The following is a 13,455-nucleotide window of genomic DNA, read 5'->3' as shown; positions in this document are numbered from 1 at the left end:
CTCAGACGTCCTTGACCTTTATTGTTTTGACAGAATGAGGCAATGTTTGACAAAAATTTGCTTCTAATTTGTGGTGTGTCTACAGCCGTAGCTGCAGCAGTTTATGTCTTTTGGGGACCGTCACAGAGAAAAAAAAATAAAGGTTTGAATACTGAAAACTTTCAGCGGTATCAGGACATTACGGACATATATAACGGACCATATTTGGGGACATTCCGTACCATATTTTGGGACATTTACGGACCATGATTCATAATTTTACTTACAATTTGTTTTAACTTCATAACGTACCATGCTGCCTATAATTACGAGCCATGATCACAACTAATTAACACTTATTAAATGCAACCAAAATTACCAGGTTGAAAGGTTTACAAATATTGCATCAAACAAACATCGCTCTTTAACCTTTAGCGCATGTATACAAGTTTGGCTGACATTGCCCATTAGCCGTGTATATGCATTTGATCGCCTCTATCGTCTACTGGATGTAAACGTACTCCCCGCATTTCAAAAGAGTCATTTTAATATTTCAGTTCTGCATTTTTCTATTTGTAAACATAGTCCAAATATAAATAAAAGATATCCAACAAATAATTATGAGTTTGATGTGTTTTATTCTTTCATAATGTCAAAACATAACGATTTATGTACATGACTGGCACCAGCAAGGCTGCGGTTCACAGTTTTACAACAATCGGAACTCCTCGGGGATGGCCTAGTTGTTATGATTGTATTTACGAGGTCTATCTCGAAGTTTGTCGGAGAAAGCCGATTTGTTACGATTGGCATAATTGTTGTCTGTGTCAATCAAGTTTTGTTTTATTTGAAAGTTAAATCCTGTGTTTTAATGCATTTAAAGCTTGTTTTGTGCAAAATATCTTTGCACTGACATGGTAACGTATGAATATAAACCTTTATTATCTATTTCAAACATAAACTACTTCTCTAAATACAATTTCAATATTTTTCAAACCCCCCCTGTTTTTGCACAAACCTGTTTAGACGTTAGGGATTAGAAGAATCCTGTATAACACGTCTACTATTTTAGACTATTTGTAAACAATATCTCAGATGTTTATAATATAGAAGTACAGCTAAGCATTTTGGGTGTTAAATTTCCAGTGGAAATATTGTCTCATTCAATAAGAAGGTAAATATTTATACTGCCAAACACAGGTGTGATATTCCATTGTGACATAAAACCTTGAGGCTGATAATGGAAAATCCCCCAAATTAATTGATAAATAAATCATCAAATATAATTTGTCAGATCACTTTAGCATTAAAATAAATAAAAAATATAATTATTTTAAGATAAAATTTTGATTTAAAACAATAGAAATAAAATGAAGCTGAGAAAACAATGAATAAATTCGCTGTGAAGCTCATACATGTTCTGCATGGTTCCGGTCTTAAAATCAACGGTGGGCTTTTTAATCCAGATATGTTTTTTATGAAAGGGGTAATAAAATTTAAATCGATCCAAAAAAAATTATCCTTCAATTGAATGAAATTATGTGATTTCAAAGTAATGGCACAAGTCCATCTTGGAAATGCATTGACAGATGAAATCAAGTAATTTAGTATTTCATCATTGACACCATTTATTAGATAATTAAATTATCTGTAAAAAACATAAACACATAAAAAAGATTTAGCCACAATTATTGGGAGTAATATTGATATAAAGGTCATATTGCTTTATAAATTTACTCTTTTCCAATACCCCCAAAAATGCCTATATATACAGATAAGGACTGCTTATTAGTAAGTTGCCTATTGACTGGGAGGTGTAATCTGGCCACTTGTCAGACTTGGCCACTTGTCTATGTGCTAAAGTGTTAAATAAGAATGCAGGAGTTGTATCTTACATCCTCACAACTTTTTCATCATATAAACTGAAAAGATCTAGTACAATGTCTTGCGTTTGTTGTATTCAATGTTCTAAAAAGAACTTTGACTCTTTGGAATTTCACAGGAATTTTTCACAAATAGTTGGAAGGCATTTGGCAGATGTCATATCAAAATGAGCATTCATATACATACATATATTAAAATATGAAGACAATGAGGAGAATAAAATTATAATTCATGGTCCGTTACATTTCTCTAGATGGTCCATGATGTCCCCAAATATGGTCCGTTATGTCTGGTCAGTAATGTTCATGGTCCATAATTCCTTTCAGCATGTAGGACCATAAAGCGAATGATTGATAAATAGATATGCCATGATTGGCCCTTCTACATATTTGAACAGATAATACAAATTATAATATACAGTACATTCAACGAGTTAGACACACTTTACTCTCTCACTATGAGGGATAAACTTGATTTGCATTGGTGTTGGAAAAACTTCAGATATTATTGAATTTATGACCCCTAGTCAGAACTTGGCGTCCATTGAGATAAGCAAGAAAGAAATTTTCTTGTTCAGAAGTTATTCGTTTATATCATTATGTGCATTGTTCCTTGTAAGTTCCTTACCAGTGTTGTATTTGTAAATGTGTGTATATACCCCAATTACATATTCTCTCGACTTGTTAATAATAAACATTGAATCATTGATACACTGCGTCTGTTTTTAGGCTTCTGAAGACAAAATTGTCCGGTCTGGACTGAATTTGACCATGCCAGACAGATTTCAGAAAATATTTCAAAAATCGGTCTGAAATTCGTTCATCCTTTTATCCAAAAGGCAAAGTCAGTAAAAATTGTAATTGTAATGGTTTGTCATTCACACCCTAATAAAAGTGACAAGATTACAACCATCAGATGAATGCAGTCCAATTTACCCTATGATCCCATTTTACTCTAAGCTTAGCTGGTTAACTAACTACTATGTTAACCACATTTGCGTCTAGACTGGTTGCAAAATACCATATGATCGGAAAAATGATATTCAATAATTCTTGTGTGAGAACCTCCAAATCATGGCTGAAATATTTGAATTCACTACTAAAATTAATGAACCTTTGGGTGTTATAAGATAATAATAATAAGATATGCAAAATAAATTAATTTTGAAAATAATTATATGTGTCGGAATGATTAGAGTCGTAATTTTTTGCCTGTGTTTTTGGGGGTGGTGGGGGTGGGGGTGATGGTTCAGACTTTTAGAATCCCTGGTCCAAATGATATAAAACATATTAGCCCAGTGATTTACCCTAATTGCTTGTTGCTTCTTGAAGTGGAAGATATTACCTAATTACTAATTTACTGTATGGCTTTTCCAAAAAAATGATATCATTCTATTTAGACTGTAATTTTACTCAACAAAGTTGTAATTTGTCAAATAATTACACACATGTTTTTCCCCACTCAGCACAGAATCGACTTCTTTGACATTTAAATCATTAAGTCTGTAATTTTTATAAAATTATAGAAGGATCATCAATTGAATAGACTGACCTGTTTTGTCTTATTTGACAGCGCTATGCAAGGGACTGGAGAACCTTGGGAATACATGCTTCATGAACGTGATCCTGCAGTCGTGGGCGGCCACCCCGGCTGTTGTTAGCTGGCTCACAGACTTTATGGAAAAACACAGAGGCACTGTTGAGAGGCGATGCCTCGCCCCTCCACTCCTACACTCCCTTAGAGGTATAACATGGATACTAAAGTCCATTTTGTGGTTGTAGAAGAACTGATATATTTGTCTATCTTCCATTTATGTTGAGCCTATATCTGTCTATCTTCCATTTATGTTGAGCCTATATCTGTCTATCTTCCATTTATGTTGAGCCTATGTCTGTCTATCTTCCATTTATGTTGAGCCTATATCTGTCTATCTTCCATTTATGTTGAGCCTATATCTGTCTATCTTCCATTTATGTTGAGCCTATATCTGTCTATCTTCCATTTATGTTGAGCCTATATCTGTCTATCTTCCATTTATGTTGAGCCTATATCTGTCTATCTTCCATTTATGTTGAGCCTATATCTGTCTATCTTCCATTTATGTTGAGCCTATATCTGTCTATCTTCCATTTATGTTGAGCCTATATCTGTCTATCTTCCATTTATGTTGAGCCTATATCTGTCTATCTTCCATTTATGTTGAGCCTATATCTGTCTTATCTTCCATTTATGTTGAGCCTATATCTGTCTATCTTCCATTTATGTCAAACCCATTGCGCGTAATAACCACAGAAGGGTACAAGAAATTAAAAGAAAAAGAATGTACAGAGAACCTTTGTTTGTAAGGTTACAAATAAAACAATAATTGAAAAGTTATGGTGGTATAACATGTATGTATCTTACAGATAGCTTTGTTTTATTAACAGGCATAATAATTATGTATGTGGCCATGCTTTTAAGTAAAAATTGTTTTGGCATTGTTTATTGAGTAAATGTTGCAACTATGCATAGAAACTTCTGCATTACAGATTTTATCTTTCTGAATTACAGTTATCAACAATGAGATTGAGGACGTGGATGACGTGCATTCTCCTGCTGACATCATTGGTGCGCTGCGTTCACACCGCTGGATCATCTCCCATGATCAACAGGTGTGTGTCTGCCTGCTGTTCCTGCTCACATGCATTTTCTACTCAAGCATTTTTATGACCTCCTCATTCCATTAAATATGTATCACCTTGTAGAATATAGTTCGATAAGTACAAGTACTCAAAGGACATCAAACTATCAAAACATATACATTAAAATTAGGGATGCAAACGAATATTCGAATATTCGATCGAACGTTTGGTATTCGAATGTCAAAATAGGTATTCGAATATTCGATGTTTTTGTTGAAATAATAAATTAATACACTTTTTGCCTACAACTGTCATCTTCGTCTGTCTTGTTTATACAACGACCCCTAATGCCATAGGTGTGAACTTGATGACACTATACACGCGTCATATCGGATATATCGCCGGGAACTATAAACAGTCCCCGTAATTTTGCATTTACTGGCTGTTAGACAAGTGACATAAAACACATTCCAATTATTTTGGGTACATTTAAATGACCATGCCAATTAAGGGTTTAAGAGATCGGCCTTTATACCAATGTTTTGTCTTCACTGCTAATCAAGCTTGGCGATATTGCTCAAATCGCCTTGATGATACGAAGGACATGTGCTAGTTACTGTTTCCATGTTTTCAATATAACGCTCTTGCGTACAAAAATTAGCTGAAAGTGTATGGTTTAACGTTTAAGGATATATGTCCTGTATTGTTGTACAATACCTAAGACAAAAGCGACGTTTAGACATGGTGTCGTTTTCTATAAATATTTTTCGTAAACATCAATCCCAGAACGAGGCTGCAAGTCCCACGTTGGCGCATATCGTCATTTAACCGGGACAAACGCAATTCCCTGATCTTATTTTGCATTTTTTACAAAAATGAACGCAGAGGTTTGTTTTTTTGTTAAAGATATATTGCTTTTTCTTGGGATATATTTTGTAAATGGGAAATTCAGAGGCTAATTTGTGGAACAATAAGGGTCCGTCGCGTGTACCGAATACGACCAGGAAGGGTAACAGGGCCCCCACTATTACTTTAGTGAATAATAATAGTTTACTACAGTTCTTAAAGGTTCATTTTGGAAAGAATTACCGAATATTCGAATATCACTTTTGCCATTCGTTTGCATCCCTAATTAAAATGCCAACTTCATCTCAATAGCTGATATGTTTGTATGTTATGGTATTTATATGTATTATACACCCAACAATAAATAACACTTGTAAAGTCTGATATAACATTAATCTGGTTAACTTGCCTTGTGTTCAACAGGATGCCCATGAGTTGTTTAATGTATTCACAACAACACTAGATGAGGAGAGTACACGGTTTCCAGCGGCCCCCTCGTTATTTGACCTTAATGCTATACAGGTAGGGATGATACATAATTTAGATTGTTCATTACTCTGTTCCTATTGGCTAAAAGTAAAAGTTTTAAACCCAGTACAGAATCTAATCACTAATGTAGTTGTGCACAACTGTGACTTGTGTATTGTAGCAGAAGGCTGGAAAAGTTGAGGGAGGGGGAGAGCCCGAAGAGGGTGCTCATCCTGGGGGCCTGCTACAGGGCAGAGAGCAAGACAGCCCCTTCCGCATGCTTATCGCCAGCCAGATGGAGTGTGTGGACTGCAAGTACCGACATCCCGTCAGATATGACATCAACAGCACTCTCTCCCTAGCATTCCCGAAATCTGCATGGGTATAGCTTATTTTACAATGCAGGTTGAACAAGTTATTTGAATTAAAACAACTCTTCCTCATTAGCACAAGTTCATGTTGTTATGATGACAAGAAATTACAGATTATATGCAACTAGAGGAGGACTTGCTTTACAGAAGTTGTCTTCTTACATATCTTCCTTAATAATCTGGTATACATTGTAAACATTCAAACCCCTGTACATGTATATTTCATACATATGCTATGTATATTTCTTTTATATATGATCAATTTATAAATTTCAGAAATCAATAAAACTAGAAGCACTTCTACAGAAGTTTATAACATCAGAGATAGTACAGGATGTGAAATGTCCAGGTTGCAAGAAGATTCAGTTGCAGAAACAGAAAGACCATCCCGATGTACAGGGATACCTAGATGAGAGCCCTAAATCTTCCTGTCTCAAAAGGCTCACTATTGGAAAGGTATTTTATTGACCTTGTTATCAATAAACTTCACTAATGACTGGCCATGTTTTCTGAAAATATAAATTGTGATTTTTAGCTCTATTGGCCAAATGTGATATGGCACAGTGTCAGTCGTCCGTGAATCTGTAATCAATTGCTTGTGAAAGTGATACATTCTTTAGTCTTAATCAAACTTATAAAGTAGTAAGATATCCATGAGAGCTCGGTTCCTTTCTTAATCCAGCCAGATCCACCCATGCATGACTGGAATATGGCCCTTGTATTGCTGTGTATGATTTTAGTACCCGGAAGTTTTTTACTGACATGATATTTTCTTAGGTAGACAATTTTTTTAAAGAGAGTTGTGAATTATTGTAGTTGTTCTTGCCCTTTGGAAAAAACATGGTTCACTGATTGCTTACCTCTGAATGTGAGTTCAGTGTATAACCAAAACATCATCCCAGTAGAGCATTGACTGTCTAGGGCATCTTGACTAGAACTGTATCTCCAGTAAAACCAAGTATTAATTTCTTAGATCAATAAATATTTCAGTTCTATGTTTTGTTAAAATTTGGCTGAAAATTATTCATCAATAAATTGTTTTAATGTAAAACTGTTATGTATACATGTAATGATGTGTCCTTGTTCCAGTTGCCGCAGTGCCTGTGTATTCACATGCAGCGCACACAGTGGCTGGACTGTTATGTATACTTGTAATGATGTGTCCTTGTTGCAGTTGCCGCAGTGCCTGTGTATTCACATGCAGCGCACACAGTGGCTGGACTGTTATGTATACTTGTAATGATGTGTCCTTGTTGCAGTTGCCGCAGTGCCTGTGTATTCACATGCAGCGCACACAGTGGCTGGACTGTTATGTATACTTGTAATGATGTGTCCTTGTTGCAGTTGCCGCAGTGCCTGTGTATTCACATGCAGCGCACACAGTGGCTGGACTGTTATGTATACTTGTAATGATGTGTCCTTGTTCCAGTTGCCGCAGTGCCTATGTATTCACATGCAGCGCACACAGTGGCTGGAGAGTGGGATCCCGCTGAAGAAGTATGAGCATGTTGTCTTCCCTGAGACCCTGCACCTCGACGACTATGTATACACCAAGTGTGAGTCCACCACTAGGAACGGCTTACTTGGAGGAAAAGCTCTTTTTGGGTTTGTAAATTTCTTTCTTCCTATTTTTTGCAACTTTCGGTTAAACGTTCCCAGTTTCCTATGTTTAGCAGTATGATATCAGTTAATAATAATAACATTTTGATAGAAAAAAAACACTAATTTATTTGTGAGAGAGTGGATGATCATCGTTGTTTGATATTTCGATATGTACAACCATGCATTAAGTTTTATCATTATTTATTAACTGTTTTTATCTTAACAGTACAGCATTACCACTAATGTTCAGTTTTTACTTACAGTAACACTGTGGTGCCATTACCCACATCATCTCCCGTCACCTCACCTACATCGGGTCATGTCACGTTGCTACGGGCGCTGAACTACGACTCCCGAATCTCATCCCACGGGCTCTTCCTCCAGTCAATGCCCTCTAGTCCCAGAGCCCCTGCTGGCAGTGTGCACTCTGACATCAACCATAACAGTCCCAAGCCACAGGACTACACATACATACTCACAGCTGTGGTCGTCCATCTGGGGGATGTGTTTTCCGGACATTTTGTGACTTACAGGAGAAGTTGTGTGAAGAAGCGTGGTGAAAAGTACAGTTCACAGTGGTTATGTACATCTGACCATGCTGTCAAGGTGGTTCCATTTGACGAAGTTCTCGCAGCAGAGGCATACATGCTATTCTATGAAAGACATCAGTGAATGGTTTTTATGAAGCATTATAATTATATCCTTTTTAGCTCACCTGTCACTTTGTGACAAGGTGAGCTTTTGTGATCGCCTTTTGTCCGGCGTGCGTCGTCCGTCAACAATTTACTTAAAAGACATCTCCTCCTTAACCGCTGGGCCAATATTAATAAAACTTAATAGGGATGTTCCTTGGGTGGTCTTCTATCAAAGTTGTTCAAAGAATTCAATTCCATGCAGAACTCTGGTTGCCATGGCAACCAAAAGGAAAAACTTTAAAAATCTTCTTCTCCCAAACCACAAGGCTTAGGCCGTTGATATATGGTAGGTAGGATCACCAAATGGTCCTCTACCAAGATTGTTCAAATTATGGCCCTTGGGTCAAAATTGGCCCCGCCCCGGGGGGTCATGGGTTTTCTCTATATGTTTATAGTGAAAACTTAAAAAATCTTCTCCTCTGAACTTACTTGGCCTAGAGCTTAGATATTTGTCATGATTCATCGTCTAGTGGACCTCTACAAAGTTTGTTCAAATTATGGCCCTGGGGTCAAAATTGGCCCCGCCCCGGGGGGTCATGGGTATACTTGATATGTTTATAGTTAAAACTTCAAAAATCTTCTCCTCTGAACTTACTTGGACTAGAGCTTAGATATTTGTCATGATTCATCGTCTAGTGGACCTCTACAAAGATTGTTCAAATTATGGCCCTGGGGTCAAAATTGGCCCCGCCCCTGGGTGGTCATGGGTTTTCTCTATATGTTTATAGTAAAAAAAATCAAAAATCTCCTCTGAACTTATGTTGCTTAGAGCTTAGATATTTGGCATGATTCATCATCTAGTGGACCTCTACAAAGTTTGTTCAAATTATGGCCTTGGGGTCAAAATTGGCCCCGCCCCGGGGGGTTAGGGTATTCTCTATATGTTTATAGTTAAAACTTCAAAAATCTTCTCCTCTGAACTTACTTGGACTAGAGCTTAGATATTTGGCATGATTCATCGTCTAGTGGACCTCTACAAAGATTGTTCAAATTATGGCCTTGGGGTCAAAATTGGCCCTGCCCCCTTGGGGGGTCATGGGGTTTCTCTATATGTTTATAGTGAAAACTTCAAAAATCATCTCCTCTGAACTTACGTTGCTTAGAACTTAGATATTTGGCATGATTCATCGTCTAGTGGAACTCTACAAAGTTTGTTCAAATTATGGCCTTGGGGTCAAAATTGGCCACACCCCGGGGCTGATGGGTTTTCTCTATATGTGTTATAGTGAAAACTTAAAAAATCTTCTCCGAACTCACAAAGACAAGTAACGTCTTAATTTAAACTGGATAACATATTTAGTACACATACCAATTTTCAATATGGGCCACATACAACAATTAATAACAAATATACATATATAGATACACACGTAAAATCAAGTAGTGACAAGAGCTTAGATATTTGGCATGATATATCATCTAGTTGACTTGTACCAATATTGTTCAATCTTTGGCCCTGGGGTCAAAAAATGGCCCCACCCGGGCGGTCATGGGTTTCCTTATATATGTATATGATGAAAACTTAAAAAATCTTCTTCTCCGAAACCAAAAGGCGAAGGCCTTAGATATTTGGTATGAAGCATTGTTTATCGGACCACTATTAAGATTGTTCAAACTTTAGCCCTGGGGTCAAAATTGGCCACGCCCCGTGTTCATAGGCTTAGGTTTTCAATATTTGTATATAATGGAAGAATGTGCAATATATGACAGGTGAGCGATTCAGGGCCATTTGGCCCTCTTGTTTGTTTTTGTTTGTCTCATTATGAAGTTGAACAAATCAAAGCCACTGTGCCATGTAAACCCTTCCAGCCTTTTTTCACTTAAATTGTTGCCATTGGTTTGACTGGCTTTGTGAAAATCATGAATAAAATTTGTTAATACATGTATCTTGTTTGATTCTAAAACAGCTTAAAGTGTACAAGCATAACATCATAAGTTCACAATTGTGACAGAAGTTGAGTATTTCATAGAATTATTTTTTTATTAGCCACGAATTACTAACGATTCACCACATAATGATTTGCTATAGTTGTATAACGATTGTCCAAAGTTGTATAACTACTTGTATAAAGTTTGCAACACATTTATAACAAAGGAATCACCTCAGCTAATCTCAAAAAAAATATTACAAATACATGGATAATATAAAGACAAAATATGAAAAATCATATATTTACGGTCATGATATGCATCATCATATTTGCATTTGCGGAAGTAATTTAAAATACATGTATTTAAAAGTAATAACATTCAATCACGAACAATTAAACTATATGTCTGTCGTCTAATACATTGAATTGTTTACTGTATTATCATTAATACTGACATAATACATACTGTATATAAACTGGTATTGTTTTATTCTTCAAAGAAACGACAACTTATACAACTAAAGCTTAAAATAAGTCACTTGTCCAAGTATACTTCAATTAGAAAGAATTGTCTTGATATGAATTCTTGTTAATTATTTGTTTGGCTTACTAATAACTGCGGAAGAAGTCCTTCAATCAGAAGGGGATTATTTCCACTAGTGGACCAAATGGTTATTATCGTTAAAGGTTGGTTTGAAACACAAAACCTGAGCAGTATAATGTTTGTTATGTATGGGGTGTTACCTAGTCAACACAATTATTCTCTCAAATTCATGTACAATATGCAAATATTGAGGTATATAAGAAAGACAGTGTACCTAAATCTGCGTGTTGTCATATAATGTTTCCTTCGCGCGTGCATAATTTGTCCTTCGTATAATATACCGTTTGTATGTTTGATTTGTACTTTTGACTTTTAATATTATACCAACGAAGGCATTATGTTAAGCAACTTAACGGCTTTGGCGAACCGTTATACAAATGTGGTGTGCAAATCGTTATACAAATGTGGTGTGCGCATCGTTATTCAAATGTGGTGGGCGAATCGTTATCAACCCCCGCCGAATCGAAGGTTTCAGTAGGGGGATATTGTTTTGGCTTTGTCCGGCCTTCCTTCCGTCAAGCCTTCCGTCCATCCGTTGTGGAACCATATCTTGGTAGGCATTGATCAGAAAATGTTCAAACTTGGTCAGAATGTTCCCCTTGATCAAATCTTGACCACTTGTAAAAGTCGGTCACATGGGGTCAAAAACTAGGTCACTATGCCAAATCTTAGAAAAATCTTCGAACGAACTAGAGGCATTATACATGGTCAAATATTTATGATACTTAATGGAAATGTTTTCCTTGATGAACTCTTGGACGTTTACAAAACTGGGTCACATATGATCGAAAATTAGGTCACTAGGTCAAATCTTAGAAATATCTTGTCAGTAGCCATATCATGGTAATGATTGGTCAGATTATGTTTAAACTTGGTCAGGATGTACCCCTTGATGAAATATGGACCGCTTGTAAAAGTGGGCCACATGGGGTCAAACACTAGGTCACTAGCTCAAATCTTTGGAACACACATTAGAGGCATTATGTATGGGCTAATATTCATGAAACCTGATTGGAATGTTTTCCTTGATGAACTCTTTGACATGTTTAAAACTGGGTCACATGTGATAAAAAAATTAGAAAACTGGGTCACATGTGATAAAAAAATTAGATCACTAGGTCATATCTTACAAAAATCTTGTCCGAAACCATTTTATGGTAGTGATTGGTCGGATTATGTTCATACATGTACGACTGAACACATGATAATAAATATATGTATTTTATGATGATTTACTTCCATCAACTTCCATTATAATCGATTAGGATAGGTTATAATCAATAATCACCATCATGAAACTCCTATGAGCTTGAAAATAACACACAGTGAACATGATTAACAGGTACCTTAAAATGTCATTTTCCACTTTTTACTGTTATCACTTCAGACATACCTGAACTTTCACTTTGAAATCATTCAAATTCATAGAAACTATTACAAATGTTACCCTTTATACAAAACTTTAATTTCAAATAATTCCAAACAAACTCAAACTTATATCCAACGTTCATAACGGTCCATTTCTCTGCAGCCATATAACATGTTAATACAGGAATATTCCACCTACTTTTCATTTCCAATCCATGAACTTTGCCTAATCAGGCGGGGGATTTCAAATCAACGAATTTGCTTGTTCAAATGTGTTGTGCGAATCGTTATTCAAATGTGGTGTGCGAATTGTTATACAAATGTGGTGTGCGAATCGTTATTCAAATGTGGTGTGTGAATCGTTATTCAAATGTGGTGGGCGAATCTTTATTCAAATGTGGTGTGCGAATCGTTATTCAAATGTGGTGTGTGAATCGTTATTCAAATATGGTGGGCGAATCGTTATTCAAATGTTTTGTGTGAATCGTTATTCAAATGTGGTGTGTGAATCGTTATTCAAGTGTGGTGTGTGAATCGTTATTCAAATGTGTTGTGTGAATCGTTATTCAAATGTGTGCGAATTGTTATACAAATGTGGTGTGCGAATCGTTATTCAAATGTGGTGTGTGAATCGTTATTCAAATGTGGTGGGCGAATCGTTATTCAAATGTGGTGGGCGAATCGTTATTCAAATGTGATGTGCGAATTGTTATACAAATGTTGTGTGCGAATCGTTATTCAAATGTGGTGTGTGAATCGTTATTCAAATGTGGTGGGCGAAACGTTATTCAAATGTTGTGTGCGAATCGTTATTCAAAATAGGTGTGCAAAGTGTTATTCAAATGTTATGGGCGAATCGTTATTCAAATTAGGTGTGCAAAGCGTTATTCAAATGTTGTGTTATGTAGCGAAGGTTGCAGGTCAAAAAGTCCCCAGGTAATGAATTTTTATTACAGCAAATCGTTACTATATCAGCAACGGTGGATGGCCTACCCGGTCTCTGTCATCCTCATTGGATGCTCTGCCAGTAGTAGTATATTGCCGGTTCTGGGACAAAAATCTAAAATCACATAAAAAAACATGAAAAACATGAAAATCGATCGATTCTCCATTGAGGAATCTAAAAAATGACCATCGTTTCAAGGT

The 13,455-nt window shown here is 36.2% G+C and overlaps 1 protein-coding gene across 1 annotated transcript; it reads left to right on the top strand.

Moving 5' to 3' along the window:
* LOC128233007 (ubiquitin carboxyl-terminal hydrolase 30-like) lies at window positions 1-10,348 on the top strand. Its single transcript, XM_052946855.1, has 8 exons — window positions 1-142; window positions 3,436-3,606; window positions 4,414-4,514; window positions 5,754-5,852; window positions 5,980-6,180; window positions 6,446-6,625; window positions 7,599-7,774; window positions 8,035-10,348. Exons 1-8 carry the CDS (start codon window positions 43-45, stop codon window positions 8,441-8,443), a joined length of 1,437 nt encoding a protein of 478 aa, XP_052802815.1. The 5' UTR covers window positions 1-42; the 3' UTR covers window positions 8,444-10,348.
* Window positions 10,349-13,455: the final 3,107 nt, after the last annotated feature.

The sequence above is a fragment of the Mya arenaria genome, chromosome 4 (assembly GCF_026914265.1).
Source record: "Mya arenaria isolate MELC-2E11 chromosome 4, ASM2691426v1".
Taxonomy (NCBI): domain Eukaryota; kingdom Metazoa; phylum Mollusca; class Bivalvia; order Myida; family Myidae; genus Mya; species Mya arenaria.
Note: the sequence above shows the minus strand (reverse complement) of the source record. Positions and strands in the feature narration are given on the sequence as shown.

Coding starts and splice junctions, on each gene's coding strand:
- LOC128233007 (XM_052946855.1), top strand. CDS start 43: ATGTTTGACAAAAATTTGCTTCTAATTTGTGGTGTGTCTACAGCCGTA. Junction 5,853..5,979: donor TTGACCTTAATGCTATACAG/GTAGGGATGATA, acceptor TGTGTATTGTAG/CAGAAGGCTGGAAAAGTTGA. Junction 6,181..6,445: donor CATTCCCGAAATCTGCATGG/GTATAGCTTATT, acceptor TATAAATTTCAG/AAATCAATAAAACTAGAAGC.